The 22,955-nt window shown below is 44.1% G+C and overlaps 1 protein-coding gene across 1 annotated transcript in view; it reads left to right on the top strand.

Moving 5' to 3' along the window:
* PPP2R2B (protein phosphatase 2 regulatory subunit Bbeta) overlaps positions 1 to 22,955 on the top strand; it is a 481,896-nt gene that overhangs the window by 407,873 nt on the left and 51,068 nt on the right. Inside the window, exon 7 of the mRNA XM_052643667.1 lies at positions 13,916 to 14,080. Within this exon, the coding sequence (XP_052499627.1) occupies positions 13,916 to 14,080 (165 nt within the window). The remainder of the gene's footprint in view (positions 1 to 13,915; positions 14,081 to 22,955) is intronic.

Below are 22,955 nucleotides of genomic sequence, written 5' to 3'. Positions count from 1 at the left end.
CCGGCCACGGTTCTTTCACCTTTGTGACTGCAGTAATCTACTCTCTGGCTTCTGTTCTTTCTCGCTGCCCTACACGATACATGTCCCACAAAACAGAGTGGGCCTTTCCACATGTAATTCATTTATCATTCCTCCCAGGACTAAACCACACTGGTAGTTTCTTTTGAGCTTAGAATAAGGTCCAAGTTCCTAATCTTGGACTGTAAGCTTCCACATCATCGCGTCCCTGCCTCCCTCTTTGCTGTCTTGTCATACCACCCTCCCCCAGGTCACTCTTCTTCAGCCACCTAACCTCTTTTCTGTTCCCCGGTAATGCTTGTTCTTCCTTCCGTTCTCTGCGCTTGTTGTTCCCTCTTCCTGGAATACTTTGCCCCCAGAGTCCCCAGGGCTGACTTTTTACATGTCGTCATATAGACTTCAGTCTCCTGTCACCTCCCCAGGGGCACTTCCTCCCACTAACTCCCAAGTAACCCCCAATAACCTTCTATCCCTATTAACTTCATAACACGTGTCACTATTTGTAACTGTTTCTTTTTAATTTAATATGTGTATTTTGGGTTTCCCCGTCTTTGAATGTGAATTTTATGAGAGAAGGAACTTTGTATGACCCATTCCTGTATCCCAGTACCTAGAATATTCTGACACACAGAAAGTACCATTTGATTGGACATGTCAAGTTTCAACTACTAGTAGGTCACTAAAGTGGGGATAATCCATTAGATAATCGATAATGAATTAGAATCTGGCAATTTCACCATAAGAGTATATTAGTTATAGTAAAGCTCTGAATGTTCTGATATGAAATAGAGTCCATAATGGCTCAAGCATATGAAAGATTATTTCTCTTGTAAAGTCCAATATTGCTGATCTCCATCAGCAAGCAGCCTCCTCCAATCAGTGATTCAGAGATTCAGGTTCTTCCCATCTTGTGGTTCCCAGTGTCACCAAGCCTTATCTGCATCTGTACAGCAGAAGAGGAAGATGGTGTCGGACCACACAAGGAGACTCCTATGAGCCAGGTTCTAAATTGCATGCATTCCATCAGCTAGAACTCAATTGCATGAGCACCTCTAACTGTGAGGCTGGCTGGGAAATGTGGTATAGCTGTTGCACATAAATAAAATGACCTGGTTTAGATGCTCAGTCACCAGGTCTCCACCACAGACGGGTCTCCCAAGGCTTTTCAGGGAAGGCAGCTCTAAGCCAGTGGTGGGGATTATGGAGACTGAGAGCTGACCACTAAGACCATGACTGACATCTTTTGTTGATAACAGAGCAGATGGGACATATTGTCTGAGCCTAGGAGAATCTGCCCACAGATTTTGCCTGGAAGTGCAGCTGCTAACAGAACGAGTGTGGGTGGTGGTTCCCTGTCTGCCTTGACGTCTATTCCAAGAGCCAGAAATCTGTTCAGGCTCAGCTGCTGTCACTCTGAGCTTCTGCTGCCCCAGTCTAGGTGACATGTTTTCTGAATTTTGCCTCTAGGGCTTCAAGAGGGAGCGAAGTTTCTTTAGGCACTTTAGGAGACAGATGCCTTGGGGAGAACGCAAAGGGGAAGTATTAATAGCACAGTTGAGGTTATATTCTGCAGATGTGTGACAGCCTGCCAGATGCTGGCATACAAATGAGCCCATGCCATTCACCCTTAAAACAGCCATATGTAAAATAATCATTGTCATCATGAGAATGATGATAACTGATATCTATATAGTTATTTTCATCCAAACCGCCCTGAGCACTGAGCAGACTGTACAAACTTGGACCCTTTAGCTTGCTGTCTCTGAAGTGCAGCCGCCTCTGGGGTAGGAAGCAGCCGTCTTTCAAAGCAGCCTTGGAAAAGCACCAACCACCAGACAGGTCTTCTTAAATCAGATGTTGTTTAGTGTCATTTCCATGGTGCTTCTTCTCCACTGAAAGAGGCAGAAGAAACATGGTTCTGGATAGAAAAGTGTGGGATTCCCAAAGTATGGTATGAGTAACCCTGACATGGGAGGCAAGCTGCTTCTAAATACTATGTGGATGTTGTTTGTCTTCATAATTACATATTTATAACAATGAATATTATAAAATACAACTGTCATATCCTATGATATCACAGATACTGAAAAATCCATTTAAATTATATAGTGCGTGTATGTAAAGAAAAATACTAGTAGCCATTAAGGCAAGTAGTGTTGCAATATGGTTTTTCAAAGTCATAGCATCCAGTGACTAGCATTTGGTGTGACATTGGCATTGTGCTTGAGAACACAGTCTTTGGAGTCCAATAAGCCTAAAGTTCTCACCCAGCTCTACTACTTGCTGGCTGTGTAAGCTTTAACATGGCTCTTAACTTAGCCAAGTCCCTGCATCACTATCTGTAGAGAAGAGCTCTGTCAAAGAGGATTGTTTGAATTTTGTAAAAGGTGTCTATAAACATGCACATATACTCATATATATGCGCATATATGTGTACATATATGCTTAGGGCAGTACCTTGCTAAGTAAATGATCAGTTAACAGGGACCACACAATCCTAATTATCATAATGATTATTTAGTTGTGTTTATCTCTTGCTGCACCGGGTCTTTGTTGCTGCGCTCGGGCTTTCTCTGGTTGTGGCAAGTGGGGATTCTCCAGTTGTGCCACATGGGTTTCCCATTGTGGCGGCTTCTCCTGTTGCACAGCGTCGGCTCCAGGCACATGGGCTGCAGTAGTTGTGGCTCATGGACTTTTGAGCACTGACTCAGGAGTCATGGGGCAGGGGCTTAGTTGCCTTATGGCATGTGGAATCTTCCCGGACCAAGGATCGAACCCGTGTCCCCTGTTTTGGCAGGTGGAGTTCTTAACCACAGGACCACCAGGGAAGTCTACAGTCATAATTATTGTTGAAAGTAAAAGGAAACTAGAAAAGTTGAGTGTTAGAAGGGTAGATTCTATTCTGTTGAATTTATTATCTGGGTCTTCTCAGTTCTAGACACCCCCTTCAGTTCTGCTGTTTGGTGTTCTTTGCAAGATGTTGCTCATTATATCCTAGTTACCAGATATCTGCAAGGTCTCTGAGGTCCAGGCCTTGTGTTTAGCACCATATCAAAGGGAGAGATTCCTAGCCTTATGGCACCTGGTCTTGTATCCTCTTCCTTCCAGCCATAGTCAGCCTGTCCCTGTTTTGTGTAACAGGTTCTAGCATAACATGGCCAGACTTAGGCCTTAATGGGTTAACTACATCAGGACAATAACAACTCATTTCTAGATTAGTGCTTTTCTAGGGCAAAAGGCAGCCCTGACTTTTCAATAAAGGAAGGATATTTCTTAATTATGAAAAGTATGATATACCTAGGATCCTTGGAACTCTGTTCTCAGTTCTAAGAAGGAGTTGACCCTGGGCTTCTACCTAGTCCATTTTGGAACCTATTAAATAAATCCATATCAAGTAAAAGTAATGATACAGCCCTCCACAACTGTATACTGAGACCTAGTTTGTGCTAGGCACTGCATTAAGCCACGGGGATACAAGAATAAAAAGAAACAAATTTTCTGCCTTTAGAATGACATTAATCAAATAATCACACTAATGAATATATAATTAAAAACTGAAGTAAACCCTGCAAAGAGAGGAAATATGGTTTGGTGAATGCATATTTTAAAACCTGATGTAGACTAGGGAATAAAAGAAGGCTTTGCTGAGGAACTGATTGTTGAGTTGAGATTTGTAAGAAGATGAGCATGAGCTAACTTGGTAAAGATCAGTCCATCATGTACAAAGGTCCTGTGGTAGGAGGGAGCATGATGTATTGGTGGAACTCAAGGAGGTCCAGAGAGTGAAGTAAATTTGTAAGCAAGCTGGAAACATCAGCAAAGGACATACCTTGTGTAACCCCAGTCTCCAGACATGAGACAGAGGATTTCCCTGGGAGAAACCAACTGGGTTCCAGGGTGCTTCATCTCTGAATTGGTCTTTATCACCCCCTAACCCCAGTCTCCAGACATGAGACAGAGGATTTCTCTGAGAGAAACCAACTGGATTCCAGGGTGCTTCATCTCTGAATTGGTCTTTATCACCCCTCTTCATCAGCCTCCCTTGTCAACTGAGGAGAGGTCCTTTTGGATTTTGATTCCCTGATCATAACCATAACTTTTGGCTTCTAGTTTCTGTCACTTTAGTACCATGGACAGCAGCCTTCCTTTTAACCCAATAGAATTTTTCTGGGCAGGCTTTGTTCCCGTGGCTTAACGCAGTGCCTAGCACCAACTAGGTCCTCAGTATATAGTTGCTAAGGACTGTATCTTTACTTTCACTTGATAAGTATTTATTTAACAAGTTGCATAATGGACTAGGTAGGAGCCCAGGGTCAGCTCCTTAGTCCTATCCACAACTGCACATACCAATCTTAGTCTGACATTTAGTGTAAAAGCAGAGCATGCCTTCCGATGGCGCGTCCAGCACATTGGCATGTGTGTACCAGAGCAACCCCTTCCTTGCCATATTAAAGGCCACCTTGGTGGATTTTCCCAGGCCTGGTGCCTTGCTTGTGTGGTTGCTGTCCCTCTGCATCTGAAACCAGATCTAAGGCTTTGGGGGACTGGGGATTTCTCTGCCCTTTGAGCCTCATGTTATCAGGAGAAAGGATGAGAAAGCAACTCTGCAGACTTCTTCTGGGGCTCCTTGAACTTCCTTGGAGTTGTGTCACTTAGTATTTGGGAAGGCAGACTCTGGAGTCAGAGTCACTGGATTTGAATCCAGCTTCCTCTCCTAAAAGCTGTGACCTTGACAAGTGTTTTAACATTTCTCTGGCCTGCAATTGCCTCATCAGTTAATGGGGATAATAGAAGGTTATTGTGAGGTTTAAATGAGGTAGTCATTAGAGTACTTAGCTGAGTGCCTGGCACAAAGTGAAGACTATAAACAGTAGCTTTTATTGTTGGGGGCATATTTCAAGTTCCCTATTCTTCTTACCCTGGATCCCATTCTTGTTCCTTGGATCCCATTCTCTCCTAAGAAGAGCACGGGTTAAATGATCTACACCCAGGTGGTGCAGTGGTAAAGAGTCTGCCTGCCAGTGCAGGAGACATAAGAAATTGGGTTCGATCCCTGGGCTGGGAAAATCCCCTGGAGGAGGAAATGGAAACCCACTCCAGTATTCTTGCCTGAGGATCCCATAGGCAGAGGAGCCTGGTGGGCTACAGTCCATGGAGTTGCAAAGAGTTGAACACAACTGAGTGACTGAGGATGCATACATCCAGGCCTGGTATCTTGGCCTATTGACCTACTGTGAGTTTTCTGCATCATAAAAAAAAAAAAAAAAAAAAAAAAACCTTGCGTAAAGATGACGGCTAAGTCACAAGAATAAATTAAAACCCAGAAAAATGTAAAGATTTTTATTTTTTTGGAGTATAGTTGATTTACAATGTTGTGTTAGTTTCTGCTGCTCACCAAAGCGAATCAGTTATGCATACACATGTATCTACTCTCTTTAGATTCCATTCACATATAGGGAATTCAGAGTATTGAGTAGAGTTCCCTGCAGATAGCTATTGAGAACTCATCAACATTTCCTGAGCACCATCGGTGTGCACTGGAAATGCCAAGATGAATAAAAACCCCATCCCTGATATCATAGTCCTGTCATCTACAGGGAGGGTGAATTCAACCCGAGAAGCAAAACCAGTAGGAGAGGGTATATGCAGGTATGGAGAGAGAGAGACAGATTGGCATATTACAGTGAATTAGCCTGACAAACCCAGAGTCTTTAAGGCCAGCAGTCAGGCGCAGAAAGACCACAAGAAGCTGGAACACAAAGGCAGGAACACCACAGGCCACATTCACATATGGCCGTCAAGATGGAAGAGTGAGAGGGAAGGGAGAGAAGCTGTGGTCTCAGCATCTGTTGGGGTCTCTTCCTCAAGGAAGACTTAAACCTTGCTTTAACTGCCTTCCAACAAACTAGTTCAGGCCCACCCAGGATAACCTCCCTTATGATTCTATTAAGTCAACTGACTGGGGCCTTTAACCAGGTCTGCAGAGTCCATTATAACAGCATGTAGATCACTGTTGGACTGAACACGCGAGAACCTGTACGTGTGTGCAGAGTGGCTGCTTTCTCTCTTTTGTCCCTCAATTCGCCCAAGAGAATGAACCTTGTTACCCCACCACAACCAGAAACATTTTAGAAATGTTGCGCTTTACCAAGTTAACATTTCACAGAGCTTCCAAAGTGAGCATGTGGACAGAGGGAGACAGACACGTAACCATACTAGGGAGGATGAGACTGACAGTTTTTTGGGGGGTGGGGGAGGGGTGCCTCTATGAAGTAGCAGGTGCATTACATCATCTGCTATAGTTTTCTTCCTTTCTTTGTGGATAAATTCACAAGTTCAAAGGCATTTAAAATGAAAGTTAGGTAGTAACTGGCCACAGGACTTGAGATTAAAATCTAGGCCTGTTGTTTGTTGTTTAGTTGCTAAGTCATGTCCAACTCTTTGCAACCCCATGGGTGTAGCCTGCCAGGCTCCTCTGTCCATGGGATTTCCCCAGCAAGAACACTGGAGTGGGTTGCCACTTTCTTCTCCAGGGGATCTTCCCAGCCCAGGGATTGAACATGCCTCTCCTGCATTGGCAGGTGGATTCTTTACCACTGAGTCACTGTCTCACTCTTACATTCCAGGAAAATGACCTTTATCACAGTATCTTAAGTGTATTCCTAGAGGTACGGTCAAGGTGCTATGGATACATAGGTAGGAAGGATCATGAAAGAAGGGCTGGTACATTTCATACAGAAAGTAACACGTGGATTGGCCTTTGAAGGAAGTATTGAGTATTTTCTAAAGGAGAAATTTCAAGCTCTGTGTCACATGAATAAGAAAGAGGCTGTGGTTATGGGACTTTCAAGTACCCCCCACCCACAGTTGTAAAGGACATCTTATCCCATGTCTTTTGCAGCTCAACATGCATCCAAAAGCACCTCCTGGGGCACCATGTGTCTCTTTGTCAGCCCTCTCACAGTGAGCCTAGCAACTGGCAAAGCCCTCCATGAGTATTTGCACATTGGCTTTTTTTAAGCTCTTAAGAGAGGAAGATCCCTCGGAGACCTCTCTGGAGATTTTCAGTGTGTTGCCATCAGGCAACAAGTCCTTTCTGCTGACAAGATCTGGATGGCTTGTAATCACGGCTTTCTATCCAAAGATTAAATTCAGACTTTGGAATAAAGATTTCAGATAAACTCTTGCTCCCTAAAACAGAATCCAGCTCTAATATGCCCAGTTTTCAAGGTCATGATAAGGCTATTCTCCACTTTCAGTATTGGCAGACTTGAAGTGCTATCTGAAAAGCCTCGACTGCTTTTGAACATGGGTGTCTTACCCAGGTAAATCTAGAGTCCAGTCTCTGACTGGACAGGCAGACTGGCCTCCTGCTGGCTCTGCTATCAGTAGTTGGCTTAGAAAGGGGAGGGAAAAAATCTTCTCAGTATCAGCAAAATTAGCAGAGATAAAGACAGAAGCATATGAAAATATCTTCAAAAACTCACAAACCTAATGCATATAAAAGTTATCTTTGGAAAAAAAAGACATGTTTTCTTTGAAAGTCTGGATTATTCAATCCACTGCAAAAACATTTAATAAATAACTTTTTCTCCACTGTCTTATTTGATCATCAAAATTTCTCAGACTAACAGAGTTAACAGAATGATACGCATTCAAAGGCAAAGAAAGTGAAATCCTGAGAGAGAGAAAATGACTTTCCCATATCTTGGAGCAAAATAGAGTTGGAAACAAAATGAATTCTAATCTTTGGGCCCCACTTGTTACAATTGCAGTATTTATCACAATATTGTCTTCAGCTTTACCCAGAGATGCGGTTCCTGGTTTCTCAACTGTCTCATAGCTGGTTCTAAGCCAAGGAAACTACTTTATTCACTGTTTGTTTTCTTGGTTTAATAATATGGATTCATTGTAGATATTATAAAATGACCTATAATCTCACCACCTAATTTTGTGTATATACAAGGAATTTACATCACAATTTTAATGCTGGTTAATTCCACAGTAGGGCTCAGAAAAATAAGGAAAATTTTTTAAATTCTTAATTTATCTAGAAAGTCGTATTCTGTTCAATCTACGGTCATACACAGACAAACACACACACACGTGTGCACACATACACACTGCCCATTCACACACATATACTTTCTCCCTTCCCTGTTTTGTCTATTTAACAGTTATTACTACCTAATAAACTCTATATTCTATTTCTTTATCTAGCTTGTTTAGTGACCATGTTCCCTTCTAGAAAGTAGGATCCATGGTTCAGGGGATTTTTTGATCTGCTGTGGTCACAGCTCTAGCTCCTGTGCCTGGAATCTATCCCCGGCAGATTCTTTGTGAATATTTATGAAATACATGAAGGAACAAATGGGTGAACCCAAGCTAGCATTATTAAAGGACAATTTAATACTAGCCTTAAAGTCAAATCCCCCTGTAATATGTATTTTCTTCCATTCTGTTCTGTGTCTCTCATTCTTTTTACATGGCTATGATCAGACTGTATATATTTTGTATTTAACTTACCTCACCTAAAATTATACATATGTATGCTGCTAAGTCGCTTCAGTCGTGTCCGACGCTGTGCGACCCCACAGAAGGCAGCCCACTAGGCTCCCCTGTCCCTGGGATTCTCCAGGCAAGAACACTGGAGTGGGTTGCCATTTCCTTCTCCAATGCATGAAAGTGAAAAGTGAAAGGGAAGTCGCTCAGTCGTGCCTGACTCTTAGCGACCCCATGGACTGCAGCCTACCAGGCTGCTCCATCCATGGGATTCTCCAGGCAAGAGTACTGGAGTGGGGTGCCATTGCCTTCTCTGATACATATGTGTAATAAGCATTAAAAAAAAATCTTGTCTTTTTCAATCTTAAAATAGTACAACTTCATTCAAAGAAAATGTAGAAATGAAAAAAACTGATAATTGAAAAGAAATTCATAGACCCCCCCCAGTAGAAATATCAATGACATTTGGTAGTTTTGCCTTTTAGGCCATCAGTTTCAGAGTATACCTTTTAAATGATATTATGGTCACACTATAGATAGAATTTTTCCTTCAAGTTGTTTAACAGACCTGGCATTTCATTGCATAAACAATTTAATGATATCAACCAGAATTTACTCAATCATTTCCCTATTTCTGTGTATTAAGGTTGTTGTCAGTCTTTCTCCTTTACAATGTTTCTATATACATTTTTATAGAAAACTTTTCCAAATTTGGGATCAAGGAAATGATTCTTGAATGGTCCCCATCTCCCCTTGAGCATCCTGCCATAACCCTCTTCATCTCCTTACCCCACCGCTGATGTAATTTATGGCCTTGGCTTTTTATTTGTTTGAAGCTGATCCCTTAAGAGGTGACCTCCTAGTGTCTTCAATTATTATTTTAAATGATGCCTTAGGCCATTGCCTGGCACAGCAGTGCCCTCACCTTCCCACCTCCTGCCTTCCAAGCGTAGAGCTCAGCTGCCAAACTGGCTGTGCCCCCTCCCGTCCCCAGCACTGCCCCCAGTCCCAGCAGAGAGGCATATTAACCCCTTTTGTTAGCAGAGGTAATTTGCCTGGGCTCAGCATTAATAAGGAATGCCATAAGCGGTTGGGGTCAGGATGAACAGATCTGTCAAGCCCCAGGGTTAATTTAATAGCAATCTGTTGGCTGTCTGCCTTGTATATTAGCCGTGAATCCATTGCTCTGTTTCGCCTTGGCTGTTTAGTTCTTTGGGACAACAGGGAAATAATTTGGATAGAGAGCTCTAAAAGATGAGGAAGAGAAAATTGACTGTCAACATGCATCATTCCATTTCCAAGATAATACAGGAAGCCAGGCATTACTCCCTTCCTTTCTCCTTCCCTCCCAGCATGAAGGGCACACCCACACATGCCGGAGGTATGTGTCTCCCTTGAGAGCTGTGTAGGAAAAAGATTGACTTTACAGAGAATGCATGTAAAATGCTCTCTCGTCATCCCCACACACCGTTGAATTTTTGGAAACTAGACTCCTCCTAAATGTTTTTAGAACTCGGAAAATCCTCCATCAGTTAACAGTTCAAGAAATCCTTTATCGTGTTTCTGTCTCAACTTACATTTCCTAAAAAAAAAAAAAAAAAAAAATCACATCAGAGAACACAAAAATCCTAGGTCAGATGCTGGGTCCAAATTCTGGTTCTGAAAAATATAGTGCCCAGAGTGGTGGGCGAATTGAACAAGCACCAGTTCCAAGCAGAATCCCTCTCAGATAAGCCAGGAGAGTTTCAAAAGAGTCAGAATTACATTGCTGGGAAAGGCCGGCTCTGTGGGGGCCATTCATCAGTGAAGAAGGATGGCATGTGGTCAGGAACCAGGCTCTAGAGTCGAACAAACCTGGGTTCAGATCCCAGCTCCACCCGCTACCATCATATAACATTAAGTAACGTACCTCAGTCACGGTTTCCTCTGCTCGAGAACAGGTCTGTTAATAATATTAGCATCATAAGGATGAGGTGAAGATCAAATGAGACAGTGCATGGCACTTGATGAATATTGGCAACTACTTTTTATTTTCGTATTATCTTCCTTGTTGTCCTTATCATCACAATTACTAAAAAGAGGATTGGAGTCATGGCTTTTCTCCTGAACCCCATAAATTCAGACCCGAAGAAGCACTCTATTTAGTCACGAGGAAGATGCTTGGGTGTAAGGGATGGTGGGCAGGCTTGGAGGTCCAGGATGGATGGTGGGGAAGGAGAGAGGAAGGGTCCAGAGGCAGCAGCCCTAAGCACACTCAGTTCTCATGGTGCTCTTAAAGGTGGAGGATGCTCCTGGTTTCATATATATGTTTAAGCACTTCATTTTCACACGTTCTAACTTGCGAGCTTTATTTTTAGGTGAGAAAAAAAGTAACCAATGTAGATGTAGCACCTCCCCTCCCACACAGCCAAGATCCTTTCCAGTTGAGCTTGTTTTTAGAGCTTTACTGGTAGAGGTTGAGAAAGCTAACACCAGATTTTCTTGCCCTATTTTGGGAAAAGAGAAACATGCTCACTGGCACAGTGGAATATAGAGGCTCTTTCTGGAGGGAAATGAAATCTGACAATAGCTGAACACTAACCTCTGCTCACCCCACCCTGTATTGTGGGCAAAGCCCGGGGCATGCATGGGTCAGGGGGCTGGGGAGAACCCCAGAGGTGCAGCTTGGGGCCTTCTTCTGGGGGGAAACAGGCTCCTGTTCCCCAGCACATGATGCTAACTGTGATAATACTTATAACTCTGGGAGCAGTTGAGTTGAAAGGTAGTACTTCATGAGTCCAGGGGACCTACATTCTCCAGAGACACAAGTAATATCTGCATCTGGGTTGCTGAGGGAAATTGTAGCAAAAGGTAATGTTAGTTCAATCTCAAGCTAATTTTAGAAAGAACCCAACAGGATTTATAAGAGATAATTGAAGGAGAAAGAGGCACAACCAGATACACAGCCATTATTGCATCAAACTAGATGCCAGAGCATGGGTGATGTTTGCTAATAGATGACTACTTTGTTAGCGCTAATGTGACTAAAAATATCAGTGCATTTACTCATTACTTTTTTAAACTCTAAGGAGGAGATTAGGCCACCAACCTCACAAAAAAACATAGACTTTTATCCATCCCAGTCTAACGGCATTGTCTGTCTCAAGTTATTGCTTGTTGATTCAGTGCAGTGTTTTCCAAAATGTGATTCGTAAGTTCCTGGCACACACATAAATGCGTTCATTTTAATTATTAAATGCATTTATTTCAGGTGTGTTATTTAAAATGTAACTAGCTTATTAAACTGATGATTTCATGAATACTGGATTGCTGATTATGAGGCTGAGTAAAGAAAAAAGTAAGTCGATTTAAGTTCACCCATAGAAATAAATGTTAAGTTGAAAAATGCTACCTGGCGATAAACAGGTGGGGCAAAATCACAAATATGGTTCAAAAGTGAGAATCATTTTGGTTCACAGCATCCACATCAAGAGACCTCTTCCTATGCAGGTTCTCAGACAGCAAGCCCTCAGGCACCTTCCTACCTGCACCCAGGTCCCCCACGCTCTCAGTAGGGATGTGAATGGATCAGCACAAACTCACTCCCACTAAAGGTGTTTGTTTCTATTAGGTCACCATCGTATTGATAGATGAAAGGCCTAATGTTTCATTTCAATACACAGGATATGTTCCTTAAAAATAGAGGTATGATGATTCTTCATCAAAAAGGAAAAATACTCAGGACAAAACAAGGAAAACAATGATAAAACTAAGGGTGTATTACATGGGAGGCCAAAACTATCCTGCTGTACAGTTGGATGGCTTGTTTTTAACACTTGAACTCCCACACAAGCTCTAAAGCAAATCACAGTTTATGGAGATTTGAGATCCTGTATATCTTCAGTAAGAGAAATTTTGCATAATTACTAAAAAGTGCAAATCTTGCACCTGGGATAAAATCCTACCACTGCCACTCTTTAGCCATGTGACTTGGGGCACGTTACTTACATACTCTGAGACTCTGTTTCCACCCTTTAAAAAACAGGGATAAGTAAAGTGTTGATTAGAGAGCTGTTATAAGGATTAAATGAAAGAAAGCACACAACGTGCTTTGCACAGCGATTGACCTTTAGTCAGTGCTCAGTAAATGGTGGCAGCTGTTATTATTATAATTTCCTTGATGTATTATTTTTTTATTTTATTGCAGTAAAATTATTTTATAATTTTGTGTTAGTCTCTGCTGTCCAATGAAGTAAATCAGCTATAAGTATACATATGTCCCCTCCCTCTTGAGCCTCCTTCCCACCCACCCCCATCCCACCCAGCCAGGTCATCACAGAACACCAAGCTGAGCTCCCTGTGATATACGGCAGCTTCCGACTAGCTGTCTGTTTTACACATGGGGTGTATATATGTCAGTGCTTCTCTCCCAATTTGCCACCCCCTGCCTTCCCTGTGTCCACAAGTCCATTCTGTCCATTTGTGTCTCTATTCCTGCCCTGCTAATAGGCTCATCAGTACTATTTTTCTAGATTCCACATATATACATTAGTATATGATGTTTCCTTTTCTCTTTGTGACTTACTTAACTCTGTATGACAGCCCTAAGTTCATCCACATCTCTACAAATGATCTAATTTCTTTCCCTTTTATGACTGAATACTATTCCACTGTATATGTGTACTAAATCTTCTTTATCCACTCATCTGTCATTGAACATTTAGGTTGCTTCCATGTCCTGGCTATTGTAAATAGTACTACAGTGAATGTTGGGGTATACATATCCTGTTAAATTATGATTTTCTCAGGGTATATGCCCAGTAGTGGGACTGCTGGGTCATACGGTAGTTCTGATTTGAGTTTTTTGAAGAACCTCCATAGTGGCTGTCTCAATTTACATTCCCACCTAACAGTTCAGGAAGGTTCCCTTCTCTCCACGCCCTCTCTAAAGATCTAAGGGGTTTTGTGGGAGAAGATTCACAGTCTGTCCTAGATATAATATATCAGCCCAGGAGTTCGGTTAAAATTTCAAATATATCGAATTATTTAGTTGTGATGGGACTGGTTTCTTAACCACTGTTGTAAAATGAGAAATGAAAGCCCTTGCAGCCTGGCACAGTTTAGCCTGACTGCATGAGCAGGTAGCATTACTGTGGATGGAGCATCTACATGTTACGGGGGATGGAACCCTGATTAGGGCCTGGGGAGACCTGAGGTCTAGTTCTGCCTTTGGCCACTGAACACCCCTGGGCCTCATCTGTGTGGGTCCAGTGATAGCTGCCTGTCTGCTCAGAGTCCTGATGAGGATCCTCCGTGTGTGCTCAGTGCTGACCTGTTCCTCTAGATAAAGCGACGATGCTTAGTCACCGCTGAGGCACCCCTCCCTGTGGTCCCCTCCTTGACTCGTCTGTGCCAGATATTGTGGACATCAAGCCAGCCAACATGGAGGAGCTCACGGAGGTGATCACGGCGGCCGAGTTCCACCCCCACCACTGCAACACCTTCGTGTACAGCAGCAGCAAAGGGACGATCCGGCTGTGTGACATGCGGGCGTCGGCGCTGTGTGACCGGCACACCAAGTGTGAGTAGCCAGCTGCCCCGGGGCTGATGGAGTGGGTGCGCCACCGGCCCCTGACGTGCAGAAGGAGAAGCAGGAGGGCCCGGGGGCATTGCTGTCCTTCCCCACCTCAGACACACCAGGAGTAAGAAAACTACACATGTGTTGTCCTGACTCGGGAGTCAGCTCCAAGGCTGGTGTTTGAGTAAAGAGAAAACCTCATGTCAAATCCCACCAACACTGGCTTTGGGCCGTGGAATACACAGGTGAATAAGACATGAGTCCTGTCATCGTCACATTGTGATATGATCTGAATTACATTTTAAGATCCCTCTTGCAGCTCTGGGGAAATGAGAACCTGAGGACAAGAAGCAGGGTTGGGAAGACCAGTTAAGAGAGGGTTGTGCTATCAGGCAGGAGACTTGGGTGGCCTGGACAAGGACAGGGTATAGAAGTGGAGAGGAGTGGGTGGGTTCTGGATGGATCTTGGCAGTAGAATGAGCTGGACTTGCTCGACAGTGGGGGAGCCTGCGAATATACAGGCATCGAGAATTGCACCTGGGGACGGTGACTAGGTTCACGCTGTAGTGTGTATTTGGAAGTTGTTGAGAGTAGATCTTAAGGGTTCTCATTGTAAAGAAATTGCAGCTCTGCATGGTGATGGATGCTAACTGAACGTAAATATTTGCACTGTATACATATATCAAGTCCTTATGTTGCATGACACGAATATACTATTATATGTCAATTATATCTCAATTTTTTTTAAAAAAAGGAGCAGCTGAGGGGCAGGGATTATTAGCTTCGTGGAGAGGGTGAGGCTTTGAGAAGCAGCACCCTAGAAGGCGCAGTGGTTCTAGTGGGCACTTGGGAGGGCTTCAGAGAGGGGGGTGGGGTCGAGTTCCCCAGGCTCACAGGCCTAGGGGTCATCCTGGAGTGTTCATGGTGTTGATGGCACACAGTGGCTCCAAACTCATGGGGGCTGAGTGGTTGGCGGCCAAAGGCTAAGACCAATGTAAGCAAGAGAACCAAGAACCAGGTGTAGTGGACAGGATGGACCTGGGGCTAGTGGAGAGGTTTTCTAGAAAACAAAACACTTCCTGGAGTAAAGGTGACTGGAGGGCCGCCATCATCCGTACCCAGGATCAGGCTAAAGAACGTGCAGCTTCCAAGATGCTCAGGAGCTGCAGGATCTTTGTATCTGGCCAGCACCGTCTTTTGGGGCTGCTCTGCCACTGCAGCTTGCCGTGAAGAACTGGGAAGGAAACCCTCTCTCCCCCACAGCCCCAGTTTTTTCATTTTAATTCCTAGTGACGTGAGTGAAATGACGATCATCTGTATGAGGTGTGGCTGGGAGTGGGGTGACCATCTGGATCATTTTGATCATGTCCATGTACTCCTTTGCTGTGAGGAGTATTGCCCAGGGGAGCTGGTCTGACTGGTGTGGTGGGCTGTAGATCATGTGGATCCTGGAGTCATACAGACCCAGGTCAGAGCCAGGCTAATCTCTTATTAGCCATCTGACTTTGTCCAACTTTCCCTTACCTTTCTGAGCCTGTTTTCTCATACGAAAAATGGGTAAAATAATATCGTCCGCCTCATGGGTTTGTTGCAGGGCTTAAATGAGATAATCATTAAGAATTGTTAATGAGATGTGTCATACTAAGTGTATTTCATGCTTCTGGAAGATTTTGATTCAGATGTTCCACATGTCTAGTACTCAGTAGTCTTGTGTATCTACTATATTGGATGGTGCTGACTTAAGACCGACCTAAGACATTTCCTTCATTGCAGAAGGTTCTCTTGAAGACTACTGATCTGTACTATTGGCTCCCTGAGGACGTGGACTTGTTCTGTTTTGTTCACTGTTGTTTCCCCAGCACCTAAAATAGTACCTGGCTCGTGACAGATGCTTTATCAATGTTTGTTAGTGTCTGTGCTGATATCGATCTTTGAGCCAATAAGGGAGACTGATATGGCTGGTATCTAAAGAATGACTTGGAGAAGGAACACGTGAAGTTCAGGAGGAATGCGAGAGCCTGATCATAATGGCCATGATAATGGACTTAAATTTTGTTTCAAACTCAATGAACAGCCACTAAAGTAACCAGAGGACTAATCTGACTACAATTATTTTTTTGGAGAAGTTGCTTAGACTGCAGAAGAAGGATGGATATTGGGTTCTGTCTGAGAGAACAAAGGGACACAAGGAAAGAGGTTAGGAAGATCCTGGAATGAACACAAGGATTTCTTAACAATGCATTGTTAAATTAAGGGCACAGGATTCTTTCTTTGGTGGAGGTGGCTGTCCTATGCATTGTAGAAGGCTTTTCACAACTAAAGATGACTCCAGACATTGTGAAATACCCTGGGGTGAAAATTACTTCTAGCTGAGAACCGCAGATATAGACTAAAATTTATTGGCAGGTCTTCAACACGATCTTCTTGTATCTGTGATCTGTCCGTTACATATAAGCATTTTGAGGGGTACAATGGAAAGGTAAGACATCTCCCAACACTCAAGCAATGTCAAGTTTGGCTGATGGGGCAAGATGTACCCTGGACACCCAAATGAGTGGTGGAGACAATTAGGGGCATGGACATTCATAGGGGCGTGGGACATTGGAGGGAGACCTCAAAGTGGGGAGGCAGAGGCTGAGGAGTCATATTGAAGCACAAGTAGGATTTGGTTAGGTGAGAAATAGACAGAAGGGTGTTTTTGGCCATGCGCACAAGGGCACGGCCTTCAGAGCAAAAACCTAAAGTTATGAAGTGATGTAGCACCTTTAAAGAGTCTTAGCAAGAAGTGTTAGGCTTGGGTTAAAGAGGAATATGGAGAAAATGAGGTCAAATAGGTATGAAGGTTTATATCAAGTCAGTAGTTGAATATCAGCGTCAAAAGTTTATGCCTCCATTCATTCATTCATTCACTGAGTACCTGCTCTATACCCAGAGACTGGCTCCTCTGATAGCTAGTCCTTCTTAAACTTCTGCACCAGGTACAGCACTCCCAGAGCCAGACCATGAACCTCGCTGCTGTGAAAGAAGGGCAGTGAAAAGCAATTCAGCCTCTCTGATGTGCTCTGGGTGGCCTGGCCTCTCAGCAAAAGCAAAATGCCACACACCTGGCAGAGGCCCAACACCTGAGGGGACATGCTGACCACAGACAATTTTCTTTGAAGTCTTATTTTTCCATCTGGAAATTTCACATGGGTTTTACATTTTATTCCCATCAAATGACTACTTTCCACTTAATTTAATATTTACATTTCTACTGCTGCTGCTGCTAAGTCGAATCAGTCGTGTCCGACTCTATGTGACCCCACAGACGGCAGCCCACCAGGCTCCCCCCCCCCCCCGCCCTGTGATTCTACCCATCCCCAAATTTCAAACAAAATTAACATTTCCAAAAGATGCAACATTTATCTATGGCTTCCTATACTACTTTGTGCACCCTCATATCCTCGTCCTCCTCCTCCCTGACCTCCAAGGACACGTACGTGTGCCCCAGTTTGAGAAGTACAGTGCCTAGTATGTGAAAAGCAATTGGAGATCACTTGGTTGGAGAACAGAGTTATAGAATTTATATTTTATGGAAGATTAACACAGTGGTGGTAGGAAGAAACAGGAGAATTAGAAGGTTGTGCTTTTGTCTCAATACAGTGGAAATTCATAACCTAGATAAGGATGGTAGCTATGGAAGTAGAAGAGAAAGAAAAGGGAAAAATAAACATTTTCTTTTAAAATAACTGTGGAGATGTAAAGCAATATTAGAGGTTGGCATTCATCACACATGGATATTATTCAGTATCCTTCCCGTCTAAAGGAAGACATGAACTGAATCTATTGGGTTGACCAAATAATGCATTCAGACTTTTTCATAAGATGTTACAGAAAACCCCAAGTGAACTTTTTAGCTAACCCAATATTTTGCTCACATTGTATCACAAAGGACTGACATACAAACAGGTGCTCAGTAAATATTGATTCCATAAATAAATTTATGCCTGAGGGTTGAAATAAATGACATGTGGATTGTGGACTCATAAGAAGACATATGGAAAGAGAGTGAGGGGGTGAGGACCAGTCTGGGACATGGTCCCAGCTGTATGGGAGGTGACATGAGCCGTCTAACTGGGCTTGAAGGGCCACCAACCCAAAGTGGATGGCAGAGATGGCGCGAGAAACCAGGTGTGTTCACAGCCCAGTGTGGCAGATACCAGCCTGGGCTCTGGCATCAGACAGACTCACACAAGGGCTGGATAGTGAGGAGGAAGCTGCCTAGGAGGCTCGGTGAACTGTGAACTCAAGATGGAAAAAGGATAAGGCCTTAGAAAGTTCCAGAATTAGAATGGCTTAGAGCAGAAGCCTCAGAATCAGAACTCAGCTCTGACACTAAGCAGCTGTGTGACCCCCCAAATCAGGTTATTGAATCCCTCTGAATCTCAAGCTCCTCCTTTGAACATAGAGATAATAAAGACTGTCTCATACGGCTGGTTATGCATGAGGAGCAACTGTCATGGCGTGTCGAAGAGCCAAGCCCTGAGTCAGGCACACGGACGTCAGCAGACGTCAGCAGCTGTTACCACAAGTTACTCCTCCTGTGCGTGCATGCTAAGTCACTTCAGTTGTATCCGACTCTTTGTGATTCGACGGACTGTAGCCCACTGGGCTCCTCTGTCCATGGGATTCTCCAGGCAAGAATACTGGAGTGGGTTGCCATGTCCTCCAGATACTCCTCCTGAGTGCCCCCGATATGAGGCTGGCGGCTACAAGGAGGTCGAAACTCCAACCCTCCTTCCAGATATAGATATGTAAGCCCCGTTATTCATTTATTTAACTAGTACTTATTGACCACAAACTATATGTGAGGTCCAGTAGTACCTGACTCTGGGACACAGTGATGAGCAAAGCCAGGTCTGCTTTCTTCCTTCTTGGAGCTCAAGGTCAGTATTGGTGAGGGTCTGCAGAGAAATGGAACCAATAGGAAATATATATCTTTTACACATATATATGTATAATATATATACACACACATACATATGCATATATGTGTGTATGCATGTATTATATATGTGTATATAAATATGAAATAATTGTTAGAAGTATTTGGGTCATGCAATTAGGGAGACCAACAGGTCCCAAGACCTGCAGTGTGCCTGCAGGAGACCCAGAAGAGCTGATGAAGTACTTTTAACGCACAGACCGGCAGGCTTGTGGTCCAAGAAGAGCCAATGTTCCAGTTCAACAGCGAAGGCAGGGAAAAATTGATGTCCATGCCGGGAGTCAGGCAGCAGAATTTTCTCTTACTGGAGGGAGGGTCAGCTTTTTGTTCTATTCGGATCGTCAGCTGATGGAATAAGGCCCCACCCCCATTAGGAAGGACAATCTGCTTTACCTAGTCTATTAACTTAAATGTTAAATTCACTTAAAAACAACCCTCCAAAAACTGCAGGATTATGTCTGACCAAATATCTGGCCACCCCATTGTCCAGTCAAGTCGATGCATAAGATGAACCATCACACTGTCTGAGGAAGGAAGATGCATTCATCAGAGAATCCCAGATAGATATGACATCATGACTGTAATAAGTGATATGAAAACAGAGGCTTGTGGTGCTGGGAAGGGATATAACAAGGACCTTATAACCCAAGGCAGTGACCTCTGAGCTTCTGCCTAAAGATGGAGAAGCTCCCTGAGGAAGATACTGGGGAGAATCATTGAGCCCACACATCCAGGTGTCCCTGGAGGCTGCTCCTCCCTACAGTCTGGGTCGCACGCAGCCCTGGAGAAGCAGAACCCAGTGGACAGTCCCTAGGGAGGCCAGGAGCTAGCCGGCCATCTGCAGACCCCTGCCGCATCCTTGCCTCCCCGCGCCCCATCCAAACACCGACAGCACTCTCGGAATTGCCAGCCGCCAGCCTCCTAATCTAATTAAGGAGCGAACGAAATTCATTTTCTTGACTCAGTCCAAAGCGCCGACCTTCCTCGGTGAGCATCTCCCTTTGTTTGGCTGCTGCAGTGGCGGCCCCAGCTCCCGCCAGCTGAGAAAACAAGTTCAATCTGACCTCGCGCCTGACATTTCATATTGATTTTCTCCATCCTCCTCCAACACCAGCCTTCCGCAGACCATGGTTCAGCCTGGGTGTGCAAACGGAATTGAGACAGTTCATCAGAGTTCAAAATGAAAAGCAACATTGGCTTTCGGAGATGAGCTCTGAGAAGGAGGGTATTTAATAACCGTCGGTGTTTAATCAAAATGCCGAGGAGATTCGTGCTATCAGAGCTGCATATATTAATTTCCATATGTCCCTCACTCTGCATACTCAGCAGGGGTTGGAAAGGATGATTCTCTTCCTCATCTCTCGATTTTTTTTTTTCTATCGCTCCTGGCAGTAGTGACAAGGGTTGTGTTTGCAGTTTGAGATCCTAATGCCTGAAACAATAGGGTGCTGATGGCAGCAGCAGGGGCTGAGCTGAATTTTGCTTTTCCCTTTTAATGTGTGAGTTTTGGGAGTTGGGGCTTCCCTGGTGGCTCAGTGGTAAAGAGTTCACCTTCTAATGTAGGAGACACAGGTTCGATTCCTGAGTCAGGAGGATCTCCTGAAGGAGGAAATGACAATCCGCTCCAGTATTGCTTAGAGATCCCATGGACAGAGGTGCCTGGCAGGCTATAGTTCATAGGGTTGCAAAGAGTCAGACGCTTAGCAACTAAACAACAATTAGGAGTCGAGTGAAAAAACTGGCCAGATATGGTGAATGACAACCAAGGAAATGAGAGAGACATTAAATTTAAACTCCGTTCCAAGCCCCACAGGAATCTGGTCCCTGCCTACCTTTCCATCCTCAATCCCTTGTAGTCTGACCACAATGGCCTGCTTTCTGCACCTTCGGCACACTCAGCCCTTTCCTGTCTCAGGCCCTTTGCACAGCCTCTCCCCTACCTGAAATGCCCTCCTACAATTCCCTCCCTTGTCTGGACTACTCTCATTTTTTCGGTCTCTGGGAAAATACCTCTCAAAGAGGACTTCTCTGTTTCCCCATCTTCACTCTATTTCTTCTACATCACCCTACTTTATTTCCTTACATATTTCTTATTTCTCAGCTATAGACATTTTTCTTCCTCTGTCTCCCTGACTAGAATGTAGACTTCATAAAGGGATCTGTGCATGCTGTGTCACTTCAGTCCTGTCCAACCCCATGGACTGTAGCCCACAGGCTCCTCTGTCCACAGGATTCTCCAGGCAAGAATACTGGAGTGGGTTACCACGCCCTCCTCCAAGGGATCTTCCTGACCAAGGGATCAGACTTGCCACTTATTACATCTCTTGCATTGGCAGGCAGATTCTTTGCCACTAGCACCACCTGGGAAGCCCCCATAAAGGCAGGAACTTTATTTCTTTTACCAACCACTGCATTACTAACACTTAGCATAATGCCCAGCTATAAGTGAGGCTTCACTGAGCAACTGTGGTGGAAAGGCAGGCAGGTGGGAAAAGGCAGTTGAAAGAAGGGGTTTTCAGTTATGAGAGTTGTTATAACAGTACCATGGGCTGGGCAACTTAAAAATCAAAATGTAATTGTGTCCCTGTTCTGGAGGCTAGAAGTCGTGGACCAAGGCATCACCAGGGTCCACGAAAGCGTCTCTTCCAGGGCTCTCCCCTTGGCTTGCTACTGACCATCCTCTCCCTGTGTCTTCATGTCATCTTCTCTCTGCATGTGTCTGGGTCCCAAATGTCCTTCTTATAAGGACACTAGTCATACTGGATTAGGGTCAACCCTCATGACCTCATTTTTTAAATTTAATTACAGCTTTAAAAATCTTACTTCCAAATGTGGTTATATTCTGAAGCCCTGAGGATTAGGACTTCAATGGAAGAATCTGGCAGAGGGGGTACACAATTTGGCCCCTCGTAGAAGACCTGAAAATAATCCAGAGCACAGTCCCTGGGGCTGACAGATCCAGGGGTGGGTTCTGGGCTTGTTCGCCACAGGCAGCCTGAGCAGGTTGCCAACGCTGATCCTTTCCTAAAGGTGGTGAGGGTGAAGAGTGGGCATGGACCTGGGGCGCTTGGTGCAACCGCAACCTGTCATGAGCACACAGTGCATGTGGCTCTTATTGAACGAGGTGGGGACCAGAGGACAGGGGCAATGAGACCTGTCCGTGGAGCCTCTGCACCTCCCCAGGTGTTCTCTGGTGATGATGTCTGGGTACTTTCATGTGGCGTGGAAGCATAATTTCTCTCTGAATAAAGGGGACTTAAACTGATTTTCCTGGAGGAGGGCATGGCCATCCACTCCAGTATTCTGGCCTGGAGAATCCCATGGACAGAGCAGCCTGGTGGGCTACAGTCCATGGGTCTCAAAGAGTTGGACACGACTGAAGTGACTTAACATGCATACAGGCAGAACTGATTTTAGAGGTGATGAGGTGCTAAGAGGTCTGTTTCCTACTCAAAAATCATGCATAAGCATCCTGAGTAAGCAGTGTTTAACAGCATATAAGAAAAGCAGAAGCTTAGGTGTATGGGATTGCCAGATACACACCATTGAATATAAAGTAGATTTAAAAAAATAAGCAAGAACCTAAGGTATAGCACAGGGAACTGTATTTCATATCCTGTAATAATCTATAGCAGAAAAGAATATGAAATATATATATATATATATATAACTAAATCACTTTGCTCTATACCTGAAACTAACATAGTATTATAAATCAACTCTACTTCAATTTAAACAAGTCATTTTAAGAAAGCTAGCAAGTGGAATCCTCAAATGGGAGTGGGAATTGAGAAAGGGGTTCCATGAAGGGCCATAGAGATGTGACTTGCCAACGACCTTTGGACGCAGTTAAAGATGGAACATGCGGGGAAAGGCTTATGATAAATGTTAAAG

The sequence above is a fragment of the Budorcas taxicolor genome, chromosome 7, assembly GCF_023091745.1.
Source record: "Budorcas taxicolor isolate Tak-1 chromosome 7, Takin1.1, whole genome shotgun sequence".
Lineage (NCBI taxonomy): Eukaryota > Metazoa > Chordata > Mammalia > Artiodactyla > Bovidae > Budorcas > Budorcas taxicolor.
This window is presented reverse-complemented; position numbering and strand designations above follow the sequence as displayed.